The following is a 17,437-nucleotide window of genomic DNA, read 5'->3' as shown; positions in this document are numbered from 1 at the left end:
GTTTGTCTGTGCTAACCTTAGTAACGGCTTAACTGATTTGAGTGCGGTTTTCACTAATGTATTTTGGCAAATATCATTTAAAATATAAATAAATAAGTTATGTCACTTATAAAAAATCATGTCGAACATTTATTCGATAAAAATGCTATAAAATAACTGTTCAGTTAAATTGGCTCTGAAATTATGATGATTGAAAGTTTATAGGAACTAAACAAAATTGAAAAATTGTCAGTTTAAGATATTTAGATTTTTTCTAATGTAAGTTGAGCTCGGCGCACGGATGCACTGGAGACAGGAACCTAGTAGGCCTCTGACTGTATTCGTTTAAAATATATTTTGTTAGGGTAGTGGCTTATTAAAAAAACTGGTCATATTACGGATTAAAAAAAACAATATATTGTACATACACATTTATTTTGTTTTTCGATACTATACATTTAACTAGCTCCATCCATCGCGTGCGCTGCGTAAACGGTTAAAGTTACACAACAATCGTGTATGACGGAATCGTTCCTCTTGAAAAGTTCTCAAGAAAGGCCACGATAGCATATGTCTATCTTTTATGGTTGACTCACTATAACCTTTTGTTTGGTAATCAAATTTGTTCTAAAATAATGCATTATTTGCGAAGTCGTTTTTATAAACATGGCATTAATTCTTTTTGAAATATATCGAGATTTTTATACATGAATTATAGTACTAATACGAGAATTTTAGTACATTTTATACTTTTGATATATTTCAACAGGTAGTTGAGTAGGTTGTTTGAAAATATTCATACTTAAATATTTGTTTTCAGTTTGTAAATAACTTTGTTAAACTTTATAGTTAGATAGATTTTCGTTGCGTCGCCGCAAAAAAATTTTTCATTGTTTTGTTAAATTTAGACTTAGACGGTTAATTAAAAATAAGTACTTATTTTTTAAACATACAAATTTGTCTATCAGTTTTAAAAGGACATATTTTTTTGTAAATGTATCGTTTGCAGTAACAATAAATAAAGCACAGGGAAAGACATTCAGGTATGACGGAATAGATTTAAGGGAATGCTGTTTTTCTCATGGCCAATTGTATGTTGCCCTAAATAGATACAGTGCAGCAAAATCCAATAAATACTAATAACGCACGAAAATAAAACTAAAAATGTTTTATATACTAAGTCTGCTCTTAGTGATTTATTTAGGCTATCCGCGGTTGAAACCGCGGGCACAGCTAGTATCTTAATATGAAAAAATAAAACCGTGCAAGTTTTTATTAAAATTACCTACGCGCATAAATATCCATACTTACCTAAATAAATATATTTTTTTCAACATTAATCTACCTACACTATACATAAATCTAATATCATAATAATATGTATTGCCTGTGGTAAGAATCCGCAACTTTTTTATGTAATTTTCGAATGATATAAATTTCATTCCCCTCCACAATTCATTTATTTACATTTCTAATGACGTACGTACTGGTGGTAGGGCTTTGTGCAAGCCCGTCTGGGTAGGTACCACCCACTCATCAGATATTCTACCGCAAAACAGCAATACTTGATATTGTTGTGTTCCGGTTTGAAGGGTGAGTGAGCCAGAGTAATTACAGGCACAAGGGACATAAAATCTTAGTTCCCAAGGTTGGTGGCGCATTGGCTATAAGCGTTGGTTGACATTTCTTACAATGCCAATGTCTAAGGGCGTTTGGTGACCACTTACCATCAGGTGGCCCATATGCTCGTCCACCTTCCTATTCTATAAAAAAAAAGAAAAAAAACCTTGTGAACTAAGATATTATGTCTCTTGTCCCCGTAGCTACCAGTTTAACTACGGACCACGAGACAGTGATTCATCGCCGTATCCATTATTTAGGCTGGAACAGCACAATACTAAGTATGGCTGTATAGTGGTAGAATACCTATGAATGGCGTTGGTGCTTACCAAAACGGAATTACACAAAACCCTACCACTGAGTTATTAATAAATAAGTTATGGAACACAAGTTTGTGTCTTTACATGTTTCAACAAAAGTTAATTTTTATTGTGGAAGTGTGTAACTAATATCTGTTTTAAAGAATATTTTTGTATTGTAAATTGTTGTAATAATGTTTTTCAAACGGAGAATATGGAAATAGTACAAGAATCTAGTATACGCCTACATACGTATTTTCTATTATTAATACTACGTACAGATAAATATTAAACGTTCTAAATTAAAATTTAGTCCAAAATGTAATTTACCTAATTTCTGAAAGATGTAACGGATTCTGGTAATTAAGGCTGAACAATGTGTCCTTTGAGAAATGATAACGATAAGCATCGATATTAAAATAATAACAATTCAAATTTATAACACGCAATAAAAATTTTGCATTCAATTAACGTTTAAAACATTACAAGCTTTTTTATTGATTTGTCTTTGTTTATTCAGACATAACTCTATATAACCCTCTGACTGATATGATCTTTTGTTATGTGATAGTTAAAAGGCTTCTTACTAGTAGTATATTTGTATGTTGCATATGTGTTTAGATATTATTATCGCTAGTAAACGAAGTCTGAGAACAATTGAAGATTCTGGTGTTTAGTAGCGAGTTCAAAATAAACAAAATTTGTTTTATTTAAATAAGTATACGTTATTATCATTATGCTGATTTTATCATATACTTAGTTATATAATTAAAAATACATTTAGAGATTTAACCCTTATTAATTTTAATTTTATCATTAACATGTTCGATAGAAAAAGGCGTCAATTAACTTATCATATTGTATACGTCTGTACATTTAACCATGACCTGTTCGTGCGAGAGTTAGAACTAATCTTAGATCGAAACAAAGTGAGGTAGAAAAGAGACGAATAAAATCAACAAAACTAATTAGTGGGAACGTTAATGTGTTTGAGTGAGACGGCATTAGTGGCACGTGTCCAAGATGAATTTGATGTTTCGAAAGAACTTCAGCACCGAGAAGACGGTCTCGGGGGGAGGCGGTGGGGGGAAGGCAAAAGGGGCACTAGGAGCGGGCAGGAACGCGAAGCGACGGGACCGGGAGCGCTACTCGTGCATGGAGGAACACCATTACAGAACCCACTTGTTCTTCTCAGCACCTAGGGCCAGTACGCAGTATAACGATGGCTCAGGTAAATCGGGAAGTAAGGATCGTAGTTCCAATAGTGAGTGCGTGTGCAGTGTTGCCGTCAGTCGTGGCGTAAGTTTGTTTACACCTCTATTACGAGGCGACCTTCTTAGGGAAAATAACTAAATACTTCTTTACTATTGCTACTCAAATTTTTATCTGTTGTAATTTTAAATACTACACTAAAATTGTGCTATTTCTTCAAATTCTTGTTTGTATTTAATATTTGAAACAACTTTGCATGGTATATTGTAAATAATAAATCATTTATAACTATTTTATTCGATTTAATGTTTTTTTGATTATGTGCTTTAAATGATTATTTCTAATAAATTATAATAAGTTTTTTATACATGTTAAACTGAACAGAGGGCAACAAAGAAATATTCGCACGATTAAAACAAATAGATCGTCAAAGTACCACTGTTTAATTTAAATAACCCCTCAAACATGTTACCGAAGTATAAATACTACTGAAACTAAACAAAATTTTGATGTTAAAGATATCCTATAAATGAACCTCAATACGAGATTATTAATAGCACTTGCGTTAGTAACTCGTCACAGACGCTGAAAAAACAGCCTTGAAACGTCGAACGCAAAATATAATTTTAAACTTTGCATTCATATTTACAAAAATATCGAAGCGATTTGTTAAAAGAAGTCTAACCTCCAAAAACAGCGCTATTTAACACATTTATAATATTAAGGCTGCCGAGTACAAAGTTAGCAATGTTATAGTAAATATTTTAATGAGGCTAACGCCCCATTTTTTTATGTATAAAACACGCAACTTAGTATACACGTGAGGGTTTATTTTGGGATAGGAGCATAGCAACATGAAGGATTTGATTGCTCCGTAAATAAACATTAGCAAAATTTTATATTAAAAGGAATATGTTCGATGCTAATGTTAGCCGCTAAAAAGAAGAATTATTTTCTGGTGGTAGGGCTTCATGCAAGCTCGTCTGGGTAGGTACCACCAGATATTCTACCGCAAAACAGCAGTACTTGGTATTGTTGTGTTCCGGTTTGAAGGGTGAGTGAGCCAGTGTAATTACAGGCACAAGGGACATAACATCTTAGTTCCCAAGGTTGGTGGCGCATTGGCGATGTAAGCGATGGTTAACATTTCTTACAATGTTAATGTAATAATAATAATAGAGGTCGTTTTAGGTAATTATGTTAAACCAATATCTAACTTTTGAAATATAGTGCAAATATAAAAACCTTACTCGTCTTCCAAAAACTTGTTTGGTATAAAGAAAGTAATTAATTTAATTAATTGTTTTCAATTCTAGAACGATGTGGTCCAGTTATCGGTGGTGGGACGGGCTCGGATCCGGAGCCACCGCAACCGCTCGTCACCCGCGAGCCTTCGGTTTCTCTCATGCGATGGGAGAAACCGGTTACCACAGAGCGAAGACGAACGGAGCCGGTTTCATTGGCTACTCTGGAACGAGACTGCTTCGTGATCCCTGCACACGCTTTAGAGCGGTTCTTGCCTGATGGTGTACCAGTAAGTTTCGTTATAACCATAAATACGGAAATTTTATGAATCTCTTATAAAATAATTTTCTATCTTTAACCAGATAAAGATTAAACTTAACAAAGATTAAACTTAACTTTTTAAACTCAGTAGCGTGTGTATTTTTAAATGTGTGCGTTTGTACAATTATTATATTTAAGTTTGTCAGTTCGATTAATTATAATATATATAATCTTTATTAAATTAGATCTTGATCTTATAAAATTTTAAGTAGTGAAGTCATATTATTGAATAATATTTTTGTCATTACAGTTACCTGTGCCTCCTCCAACGCCAGAGAAGGGAATCACGACAAAAAATGCCCAAAATTCGCTAAGTATTCTCGAGGTTGCCGATCCGAAGCTTTGTATATTGGCACATTTGATGAGCCCCTTAGAACCAATAGAGCCTATACTAGAATCTCCACTTGCCAAACCTTTGATGAAACAAAAAACTGCCGCAGGAGAGTTATTGAATGACGTGGCGCATGCTAATACAGCTGTAGGAGGGATGCTACTTGCTAACATGGAGAGGAACGCGGAGTTTCCTTTTATATCTTATTACGTGATAAATACAACGCAAACGGACCCGTTGTTATTTTACAATAACATGAGAAGTGCCTCGCTGTCGAAGTTCGATCCAAAAACGATTAGATATTCGGCGGCTCACACTTTGGACCTTTATAGTGAGGTTGCGATGATATGCAGACCCCCGTTCAATGATCTCGCTGGTGGACCAAAGAAATCGCATACACCCACAACTGGATTTATTATTAGTGTTTATAAGGTAGATTTACTTCTTATATTTTACAGGAACAATGTTTTTTTTTACAAAACTTTTGACTTATTAGGCATCAAATTATTTCAGGTGTTCGAAGGTGATGACGGGGAACGCTTCGAACGGAACTGGCTGTACTGGACTGGTGCCCGCATGCTATACCGACACCTGCCCCACTCTGTGGGGATGAGAAAGATCGCGCTGCACAAGTCGGTGGCGGCGCACGGCGACAAGATGTATCTGTTGGTGTGTGAATGCGCTAACTTGTTGGACGATTTGTCCGGTGCGTCCATGTTGGTAACGGCTCTACGCGCCCGGTTGTGCGGATACACGGGCCTCTACAGACCAATCCAAACTTTCTAGTGGAGGGAGAAGACCATCGCCGGTCTTGCGTTTAATTGTAAGGTTCGAGGGAGCACCGTTTATGGATTCGAGCTTCAGTCCGAACGCGTCAATTGTGGATCTTTGAATGTAGAAACGTTGAATAGATTCTAGATATTAATTGTAGATTATTTAAGAGAATCGTATGGCAATTTCAAAGGTTTACAGATGCTAATAATTGATTTGCGCCATTTCTTAGGATTATTGGGGATATAGATGACACGTAATTTAACTTTACCTATTGAAATAACAAATAAGTAATATTTTTCGAAACTAACATCAACGAATGTAAGCATTAAAGTCTAGAAAATGGGAATGTACCATGTAGTACTGTTGTATTTTCTAAAATATTTAGAATACGATTGCAGCATTTTAAATTATACCTAATATTCAACAGTCTTCCTTTTTTTTAAATATGACGAACAAAAATTACATGCTAAATACTATTAGATAGTATGTTTAACAATAAATGTACCTACACAAAATGAAAAAAATCATGAAATTCTGCAATAGACTACACTCGTATAGAATAATTTAAGAATTTGTTAGTCCTTTTGTTGGTAATAAAGCTAAATTGGAAAGGTTCAAATTCACTTGATAACAGTTGTATGAGTTTATTTTGAATAAAGAATGGAGACGCTACAGTACATACGTCCCATATTAAACTTTACATGTCCATTTTACGATTTTTATCGAAAAGTTAAAACATTACAAAATTAAAACGTGATAATTGTTAATATTATATAAGAAATCTAAAATGATTCTGTTATAAGAGGAAAACCACAATAACTGATAAAATTGTCTTGTCTTAGAATTCAAATTATCATATCATTTCTTTGTGGTTTATTGCTATTTTTTTTAATACAATGTATTTTAACCGTCTAAACTGCCACATTATTAAGGATGCTTACCGGAAGTCCTAGTTTCTAACATATCTCCGGAACATATCATGATGATGATCAAACATGCTTTAATTAACACCTAAAACATATTGTCGCCATGGCAGTTAATTTCTTTATAAATTATAGTGCATTCCAATATAATTTGTACGATTATAATAAATGCAACTTTAAAGTAGCATAACATTTATTAAGTAAATTATCTTTTACTAAATGAAAAATAATATATTAATTTTGTATTTATCGCTATGAAGTTTTCTGTTTTTCAGTCAACACGATTACGTGTTGTAATTCTTGATATATTTTTTGTTCGGCATTGTTTTGTAAATTTTTAATACAAGCTCAATTGAAATGGATTTTTAATACCTATAAAATCCAAGTGAAATTTCTCATACCGCATCCGTGTTCGTACAATACAGATTTGTAAAATCAGACCAGAATAATAAAAATACTTACCAATATTATATACTCTTACAAATTTAATATGAAAATCGAATAAAATTATTTATATTGTGTATAACTAAAGTATCGATGTAAGTAAGTAAGCACTTGTATAAATCTGTATTGTGCGGTTATGATAAAGACAATATTTTTAAGTTTTAATTTAACCTATAATTTCATTAAAAAAAAAATATTTTAGAAATAAAAAATATTTTAAATTATAATAAAGTTAAATCAGTTTGGCACTAATAAAAGTTTTACATACTTACAAATAAGTTTGGATGTCATTTATGTATAAGAATTTTTTTTTTATTTAAAATACAAGATATATGACTATAAAGATTAATATACAATAAAGATTCATATTTATGGAAGAATTATAGATCAAAATGGCATACCTAGATAAATATTAAAAATCAAAGCAATTGTCAAAAACAATGAATGAATTTTAAAAAAATAGAATTTTGTCATCTTAAATACAATGTATTTTTTTTAATAACTTAATATTATAATTTCGGTGTCATTCAACCATGCGAGTGTTTACTTACATCACTATTATAAAAAAAGTAGTTTAATATTTGTTATTATGAATATTTTTCATAAATTAAAAGAGCACTAAAAGTTCAATTTAAGCAATTACATTCGATTATTTTGCTATGGTGCTAAAAATGTAATGCAACTTGATGGTTTATCAAAATGATAATGAGAAAACTGTAACAACCTGTAAATGTCGCATTGCAAAGCAGAGGTCTCAATATTCTTTATATGAGATTTGGATGTACTGCCCCACATTTACTGTCAGTTGACAGATTAGTACAATATACAAAATAATGCTTTTCATTATTTTTAAGTAAGTAATCAGTATTACGAGGCAACTTAAAGTCGATTACGAATAAGTTCAAAATACATACATAATTAAGATCTTTTAACTTTAGACTCCCTTTGCCAACTATGCCTTTGGATTATTAGAAGAAAAAGTTGACAAATTGCAATCTGTTTTAGCATATCTATTGTTCTTTACATATAAAGTAGATTTAACTTTAATCACGATTGTAATTCGAAACACAGCGCAATTTATTATTATACTATAGAATTGTAAATCTGCCTCAAATACTATAGATTCACATTGAAACTTAATACATGTGTAAACACTGCCATAATCATTAATTTAATAATGTTGCCATGCACTAATACGAATTTCATTTAACTTAGATGAGCGGAACTTTATATTATGTAGGTCTTCAAAAATTATAAGGCATCGAAAGTTATTATATATATTAGATTTTAACAGCTTAGCTTTACTAACATCAATTGCTTTAAAATTGTACACCTCTATTATATTTTGTTGGCTACGACACAAATGCCAACTATGTGCTCAGCCTAAAAAATATGGAGAGTGCTCAATAAATTACGTTTATAATTAATTTGGCAATAATTTTGCGACCCAAAATGGGGTTGATTGTACCAATTTAGGTTTTAAGAACCATTTAGAATAAATTGTATTTAGCTTCAAAAGCTAGTTTTCATTATGGGCAAGGCTCTTACATATAGAAGTGTAAATTTCAACTATTTTTATAATAAAAATTCAAACAAAAAATGTGTTTTATTCATTCATATTATTATTTTGTATATATGATTGTTATATATTGACGTATAATTTATCAAGAAATTATAGTATTCTTTTATCCTGTCAAATGTTACATATTGTCAGCTTATTATGTGCAATTCTTTAAGTTAATAAAAGCCAAGTTTCCTTTTGGTTTTGTCTTTTATGTATCAATTTTATTAACTTAAAATATGTCTCAAGATAATTTTGTCGATACTACACATTCTTTTTCTCAAGCCACGATGTATTGCTATCTCCGACCTGACAGATTTGATATAGAACCGAGTACTAAAAATTCTGATTTAAAATGGACGCATGCCAACCGCAACCGAAGAAGTTACTATTAATACTCCTTTTTATATTCTATGAAGCTGATGCTATTGGTAAATCATTTAGCTCCAACTATTTTTTCATATATTCGAGATTGTAAATTTTACGAAGATGCAATAAAAATACTTGATAATATCTACATAAAATCTAAAAATGAAATTCTAGCACGACACGTACTAATTTCTAGAAAACAGCGTCCGGAAGAATCTATTTCTGAATATTCAAGAGCATTGTAACTCTTGGCTTATGACTGTATCTTTCGAAATGTTACTGCCGAAGAACATGAACAGCAAACAATTAGAGGAGCATTTATTGCTGGCATTACATCTCAGAAAATTCGAAAACGTCTTTTGGAGAACACTACAATTACTTTGAATGAGGCTTTAAATCAAGCTATATCACTAGAAACTGCAGAACGAAGCTCAGAAATAAATACTGGGAATACAAATTCATTACAACTAAATGCTTCCTCAAATAATGTGACTGATTTGAATCCAAATGTGGCTGTATCCACTTTACAGCGAAGACGCTGCTTCTTTTGCGGTGGAAATATACACCAAAGAATAAAGTATCCTGCCTTTAAAGTGACATGTCAACTGTGTTCTAAACAAGGTCATTTTGCTAAGGTCTGTCGAAGCAATAAACAACAAACTGCAAATGCTCTAACTACAGACTCAGACGTAAATTATAATTTAAACAAAAGTTTCTTAGCTGCGTCGCCTAATAGTTTACTAAAAGCTACTATACCAGTTTTTATAAATAATATACGCGCTGATGCATTAATAGATACAGGAAGCTCTGTTAGTTTTATAGACAAAAATTTAGTGGAAATAATGAAACTAAAAATACGACCCTGCAAACAGACTATAACTTTAGCATCGTTGGCACATGTATCATTCGTAGAAGGTATGTGCTTTGCTTCGGTTAAACTAGATTGCCTATGTCTATGAACAACGTCAACTCTTAATAGTTCACAATCTTTGTGCGGATGTCATTATAGGCCATGATATACTGAAAGATTATTCGACATTAGAATTTAAATTTGGAGGTAATAGAGAGCCTTTAAAAATATGCAATGTTATGAATGCATTTATTCCGCCTGTGTCTTTATTTACTAACTGGATATTAAACCCGTGGCGGTAAAATCTAGACGATATAGTAAAGCAGATAGCGACTTTATAAATACTGAAATTTCAAATCTTCTAGCAGATGGAGTTATTGAACCTAGCATTTCACCTTGGCGTGCTCAAGTCCTTGTTACTGGAGGAGGAGTACACCGAAAACGCTTAGTAGTAGATTATTCACAAACTATGAACAGATTTACACTTTTAGATGCATATCCTTTACCAAATATAGAAAATATAATATCTAAAGTTGCAAAATATAACTATTTCAGTCAAATTGATTTAAAAAGTGCCTACCATCAGATTCCAATACTAGAAAAAGAAAAACTTTATACTGCTTTTGAAGCCTGTGGTAATCTATATCAATTTACAAGAATACCGTTTGGAGTCACAAATGGAGTAGCAGCATTTCAACGAGCTTTTAATTTTATAATTAACACAGAACACCTGAAAGGTATATTTTGCTATTTAGATGATCTTACTGTGTGTGGAAAGGACAAAGAAGATCATGATCAAAACTTAAATTGTTTTATGGCTGCTGTCAAATCTAAACTAGCAAGTTGTAAAGTTTTCCACAAAGTACCATTGAGACGCTTGATTTGACCATTTCCACGTGGGTTATAAGGTGTTCTACTACAAGCGATTCCCAAGGAACTTATAAAATCTGTAAACTCTTTAGAAATAAAAGCAGATCCTCTATCGCTATGTTTATAAAGAGGTGTTCCGAACATGTAAAATAAATCTTCGCGCAAGAGAAATGCCAATTGAAAACTGGGAGCAAGTTCTGCCAATGTCATTACATGCAATTCGTTCACTTCTGTGTATACCAATCAACACAACTCCTCACGAACGGCTGTTTAATCATCCTCGCAGATCATCTAATGGAGAATCTTTACCTTCTTTGTTAGCTCCTGGACCTGTGTTAATGAAAAAAAATATCCGTAATAAATATGATCCATATGTTGAAGAGGTTGAACTATTACAAAGTAACCCCTATTACTCTTTTGTAAAGCATAAAAATGGACGCGAATCAACAGTTTCAAATCGAAATTTAGCTCCACTTCCTTCTCCTGTTGAAAACTCTATGAATCAAAATATAGAAGAAGAATTAAAATAAAAAATAAAAAAAAAAAACTCAAATACAAAAAGTCAGAAAGAACAAGAGGACATCTTAGATGTTTTTTATGACTCTGTAGATCGAGTTCTGAGCTCGGAGGATAAGGATCTAGACAATATACAATCTACAGCGCCAAGCACATCTGATGATCAACATCTTAGGAGATCCGCAAGGACAAGACGAACTCCATATTATTTAAAAGATTACAGCTGTGTGTTAGAAAAAGATAGATGGGGTGAATGACGTATAATTTATGAAGAAATTATACTATTCTTTTATCCTGTCAAATGTTACATATTGTCAGCTTATTATGTGCAATTCTTTAAGTTAATAAAGCCAAGTTTCCTTTTGGTTTTGTCTTTTATGTATTTCATTATTTATATTTTTTCATTATGGGTAAGGCTCTTACATATAGAAGTGTAAATTTCAACTATTTTTATAATAAAAATTCAAACAAAAAATGTGTTTTATTCATTCATATTATTATTTTGTATATATTATATGTTATATATTTTGTATAACAATCTTGTAAATTAATATTTTTTAATATCACTGCTAAACATAAGCAAATCATAAAGATAAGAGAATATTCAAGTTTTCTCAATAGTAAATTAGTTAATTAGTAATTAGTTAGTAATTTTATCCGTGTAGTGACGGAGAAAGTTATCCGTGTAGTGACGGAGAAAGAATACATTTTACTGCCCCTCTCGTTCCAATGGGTGTCGTAAGAGGCGACTAAGGAATATCTGAGCGACCATCTGCTTATCTGGTGGTAGGATGTTAAACATCCGCCTGGCTTGTTACCACCGTACGCATGGTGAAAAACTTGTGAAGTGGCTTGCAGCCGCGTTTCGAGGTCAGCCAGCGTACAACCAGTGCCCGAGCGAGTATTGCCACGATGGGTGTTGGTCCAATGGAGACGGCTGTTGAACCAATGCCGGGGGAAACTGTATTGACCTGCCGGACAGGGAGACCCGAAAAAACGGCTGTTCCGCTGGCCGCCCGTGGCATAGTACAGGGGCCCGAGCGTGCCTAACCAGCTCGCGAGGCTGCCCCACCAGGCCACGCATAATCTCGCAACCACTTGGGGAAACACGCCTCCAACCTTTGCCCATCCCTATCGTGGCAATACGTCGCTCGCTTCACGTCTCTTTTTCATTTTTTTTTCCCAAATGGTAGCGCAACAAAACAGAAATAACGGTCGTACAGCGGTGCACACCCCCACCATACCCTCGCTGTTTGAGGTTGAGTTCTCTAACATCCGTGGACTCCACGCTAACCTAAACGCTGGCCACCACCATCTCAGGACAGCACGGCCAGCAATGTTGTTTCTCACGGAGACACAAATACTCCGTCCTGCCGATACCAGCTACCTTAATTATCCCGGCTACACGCTTGAAGAATCCTTCAAAGCGAAAGCCGGAGTATGCTTGTTCGTCAGGACGGATGTTTGCTGTCACCGACTGCGCTGTTTGGAGGACCCCTCCTTCTCCATGTTGGTGGTACGTGTGGACCTGGTTCATCAGAGTCGAGTCTACGTGTGCCTCTACAGATCCCACAATGGTGACTTGGAGACAAGCCGATTATTTAACCATCTTAATCGGGTGGTAGATGCTGCGCAAGAGCAATTTCCTAACGCGGAATTGGTGTTTTTGGGGGATTTTAATGCTCACCACGAATCATGGTTGAAATCCCTCAAAACTGACCATGCTGGAAGGACTGCTTTTGCTCTCACACATGACTTGACCCAACTGGTGGCTGGGATCAGCCCACCAGGATCCCAGACATTGACGGAATTAGTCGAAAACTTATACTTCTTACCCTTAACAGTATTTTGCCTACTTTATGCCATATATTTAACTATTCTTTATTACATGGTGCCTTTCCTTCTGTATGGCGTAAAGCTCTCGTGATTCCTATTCTCAAAGTTTCCAATCCTTTGCTTCTTTCTCATTTTAGACCTATTTCTGTTCTTCCATTTCTTTCAAAGGTGTTAGAGCGTGTTGTTCACTCTCAACTAAACCAATTCCTCACTATTAATAAAATCCTGTGCCCTTTTCAATCTGGGTTTAGATTAGGCCATAGTACAGTTACAGCTCTTGTTAAGGTATGTGATGACATTCGCCAGGGTATTGATAACAAATCCGTGACTGTACTAGCTCTCCTTGACTTTTCAAATGCCTTTAATAACATCGACTATGACATATGCTTGGCAATCCTAAGATCGCTAAGCATAGATTCTACTGTCATTGAATGGTTCCACTCTTATCTGTTTAACCGACAGCAATGCATAATGGCTAATAATAAATATTCATCCTATCTAGATATTCCTTCCGGTGTCCCGCAAGGTGGTGTGCTCTCTCCTCTTCTCTTTTCTATATTCATTAATACTCTCTCTTCACTTATTTCCTCCTCTTATCATCTATATGCTGATGATCTACAAATTTACGTTACCGCTCCTTTAGACAGTATTGATGAGGCAGCTGCAACCTTGAATCATGATTTGGCAAAGATATCCGAATGGTGTAAATCTTACGGTCTCAAAGTGAACCCGAGCAAGTCGCAAGTGGCTATATTTGGCAGTCATAAGCTTCTGACGAGGGTCCAAGTTAAACATCTACCTCCAATCTTATTTGAGGGCCAAATATTACACATGCAAGAGACTGTTAGAAATCTTGGACTACTTCTTGATGCTTCCTTTTCCTGGGTACCTCAAATCACTGAAATGAGTCGTAAGATTTTCGCTATCATTGGTTTCTTAAGGCGATGGAAAAATCTATTGCCTATCAAGGCAAAGATCAGTTTAGCTAATACGTTCCTGTTACCAATACTGGACTATGCTGATGTCTGCTACATGGATTTAACTGAAGACCTCCTAAATAAATTAAAACGGCTGCAAAATATAGCCATAAGATTTATTTTTGGCCTGCGAAAGTTTGATCATGTCTCTGAGTATCGGTCTCAGTTAAAGTGGCTGCCAATCAGACTACGAAGAAATCTACACGCCTTATCTCTTCTCTACTCTATTATTTATATCGATCACACACCATCTTACCTTAAAGAACGCTTTAAATTTCTTGGTTGCGACAGCGCACACAACCTGCGTTCTTCGGATGATAATAAGCTAGTTACTCCCTGCAGCCGGACACAAACCTACAGTAACTCTTTTACTGCAAAAACCATCAAACTTTGGAATGCACTGCCTACAGATATTCGGCAGTCGAATTCATTGAGTATTTTTAAATACCGCTTGAAAAGCTATTATTTGTCAATTTCCAAGTAAGGTATGTATGTATGTATGAAATAGTATGTGGTTTATAATTTATCTATATATAATTTTATACTCTATAATTATATATAATATGTATATGCTAAGTAATAATTATATATATATATATATATATATATATATATTTGTATGAATGTATATGTGTATGTGTGTGTATGTATGTATGTATATGTGGTTAGTGGGATGTAGATATGTGTAGTCTATTAAATATTTAGTATCTCCTTTTTATATGTAAATGCACTTACCTGTTCTCTTACAAAATTCTTTCACCAAAGGTTGTCTGTTAGAGATCGCTATAAGCGATAAGACCGCCTTTGCGCACCATTTTTTATTTTCTTTTTCTTTGATTGTTTCCTACTTCTCTCATTTTATGTATATGTTGTGCAAAAAGTGTTAAATAAATAAAATAAAAAATTGATGGGCAAGCACCTTCTCTACTGGACCTTCTACTGACTTCTCACCCGGTGGAATATCAGGTTGTGGTTCAGGCTCCTCTTGGCTCTTCGGATCACAGCCTTATATCTACCAGAGTGCCACAGGCCAAGCTGCCGCCACTAGCGGTATGCAAACGTCGCGTTTGGCACTATAAGTCGGCAGATTGGGACGGTATGCGCGATTACTATGCGTCGGTCCCTTGGAAACGTTGCTTCAGTGGGAATGACCCGACAGCTAGTGCCGCTGCTGTTGCTGACGAGATCATGTTGGGAATGGAATACTACATTCCTAGCTCAGATCTCGTCAGTAGGGATACGCGTAACCGTTGGTTCACTCGTGATTGTACCGATGCTGTATCATCTAAGCAGGCGGCATATGGCAGTGGATGCATTAGCGGGGCATCTAACATTGACTCACTGAAAGCAAACTACAATAAAAATTCCAAGTCCTGTAGGAAGGCATACACGAGAGCGGATGCACAGCGCATTTTACAGGTTGGTCATGACCTTGTTTCGCATCCTAGGGGCTCTCGTAGCTTCTGGCGTCTGACCAAGTCTGTGCAAAACAATTTCTGCCAACCTTCGCTGCCACCGCTCAGAAATCCGGACGGATCGATAGCTCACAGTCCGCAAGAGCAAGCCGATCTCCTGGCTAAACTCTTTGCCGATAATTTCGTCATCGATGATTGTAGTGCGCTGCCACCTACAATACCTTTATGTGGCCATACGATGTCTGACATCAAAATCAGGCAACGTGATGTGCGTGCGGAACTGCAATCACTTGATGTACGGTTGGCTAGCGGTTCCGATGGAATACCAGCCATAGTGCTGAAGAAATGCGCAGCGGAGCTGTCTCCTGTGTTAACGCGCCTGTTCCAACTTTCTCTCTCTTCGGGATGTGTGCCGGAGGCTTGGAGAAGAGCTAATGTGCAAGCGGTTCCCAAAAAAGGGGATCGGTCTGACCCGGCAAATTATCGGCCAATAGCTAGCACCTCAGTACTTTGTAAGGTGATGGAACGGATTTTAAACAACCAACTGATCCATTACCTAGAAGATCACTGTCTAATTAATGATCGTTAGTACGGGTTTCGACCAAAACGGTCCACAGGTAATCTTCTAGCGTACGTAACACACCTCTGGGGTGAAGCTATCGACAAGCATGGAGAATCGTTTGCTGTCAGCCTCGATATCTCCAAGGTTTTCGACAGGGTCTGGCACAGAAGTCTTCTCTCCAAGCTGCCGGCATATGGTCTGCCTGCTCAGCTATGCACCTGGATTGCCAGGTTCCTACACAAGCGTAGCCTTCGTGTTTTAGTTGATGGTTGCGCTTCACAATTCTATGTAGTGAATGCTGGGGTCCCCGAGGGTACTGTGCTATCTCCCACACTCTTTCTTTTGCATATCAATGATATGCTCTCTCTTGGGAACATACATTGCTATGCAGACGATAGTACAGTGCATGGTGGATACCACGGACGCGCAGTGGCTGGGCGAGCGGAAATTGAGGAGAGGCGGAAGGATCTTGTCATTGAACTCGATAGGACATTAGAGCTCATCGCCAAATGGGGCTCTGATAATCTTGTAGAGTTTAATGCCAAGAAAACACAGGTATGCGCTCTCACAGCGAAAAAGTCAGCATTTTCCCCTCTTCCCTCCCTCTGTGGTACTCCGCTGGTGATACAAAGCAAAATCGCCATTCTGGGGATTGACGTTCGCTGCGACCTTAGTCCAAGGGATTACATCGAGGCTGTTATAAAAACAGCTTTACGGAAACTCGGAGTTCTGAACAAGGTGCGGCGTTTTTTCACGCCACAACAACTGTGCCTGCTGTACAAAACACAGGTACGGTCTTGCGTGGAATATTGCTTGCACCTTTGGGATGGCTCCGCTAAGTACCTACTGGAGGCCTTGGACCGGTTGCAGCGACGTGCCGTACGCATTATTGGCGACGTAAAGGTCAAAAACACCCTTGAACCTTTACAATTGCATCGTGAGATAGCAGCACTGAGCGCTTTCTATCGACTGTATCACGGCGAGTGCTCTGAGGAATGATTCTCTCTAATTCCTGCTTCCCCCTTCCTTCTTAAGTCCACGAGAGCTGGTTCTCGATGTCACCGCCTAACTATGACATCAATTCCATCGCGAACAAAGAAATTTGGCATCTCCTTTCTTTGTCGCACTTCCGAAAAATGGAATTCCTTACCAGCTCACGTGTTCCCCTCCTCTTACAACCCGGGTTCCTTCAAACGAGGCGTGAAGAGGCATCTTGCGGGCCGGCAAGGCGAAGGCAGCTAGTGCAGAACGTTTTTCCCGTTTGTACTGGCCGTCGTCGCATTTGGACTCTACTACCACTTACCATTAGGTGGAGTAGTCATTTGCCCTCCCG

General features: G+C 36.1%; 1 protein-coding gene across 3 annotated transcripts in view; it reads left to right on the top strand.

Annotated features, from left to right (window-relative positions):
• The window catches only part of LOC126772367 (uncharacterized), a 102,740-nt gene extending 96,454 nt beyond the window's left edge, over positions 1–6,286 (top strand). Inside the window, exons 2-5 of one of the 3 annotated variants that reach the window (XM_050492715.1) lie at positions 2,801–3,141; positions 4,427–4,644; positions 4,927–5,439; positions 5,521–6,286. In XM_050492715.1, coding sequence (XP_050348672.1) covers positions 2,922–3,141; positions 4,427–4,644; positions 4,927–5,439; positions 5,521–5,793 — 1,224 coding nt within the window. In that variant the 5' untranslated portion in view covers positions 2,801–2,921 and the 3' untranslated portion in view covers positions 5,794–6,286. Of the gene's footprint in view, positions 1–2,736; positions 3,142–4,426; positions 4,645–4,926; positions 5,440–5,520 lie in introns of all 3 variants that reach the window. The other 2 variants (XM_050492716.1, XM_050492717.1) reach the window with 2 other exon arrangements.
• The last annotated feature ends 11,151 nt before the right edge of the window (positions 6,287–17,437 follow it).

The sequence above is a fragment of the Nymphalis io genome, chromosome 12 (genome assembly GCF_905147045.1).
Source record: "Nymphalis io chromosome 12, ilAglIoxx1.1, whole genome shotgun sequence".
Classification (NCBI taxonomy): domain Eukaryota; kingdom Metazoa; phylum Arthropoda; class Insecta; order Lepidoptera; family Nymphalidae; genus Nymphalis; species Nymphalis io.
Note: the sequence above shows the minus strand (reverse complement) of the source record. Positions and strands in the feature narration are given on the sequence as shown.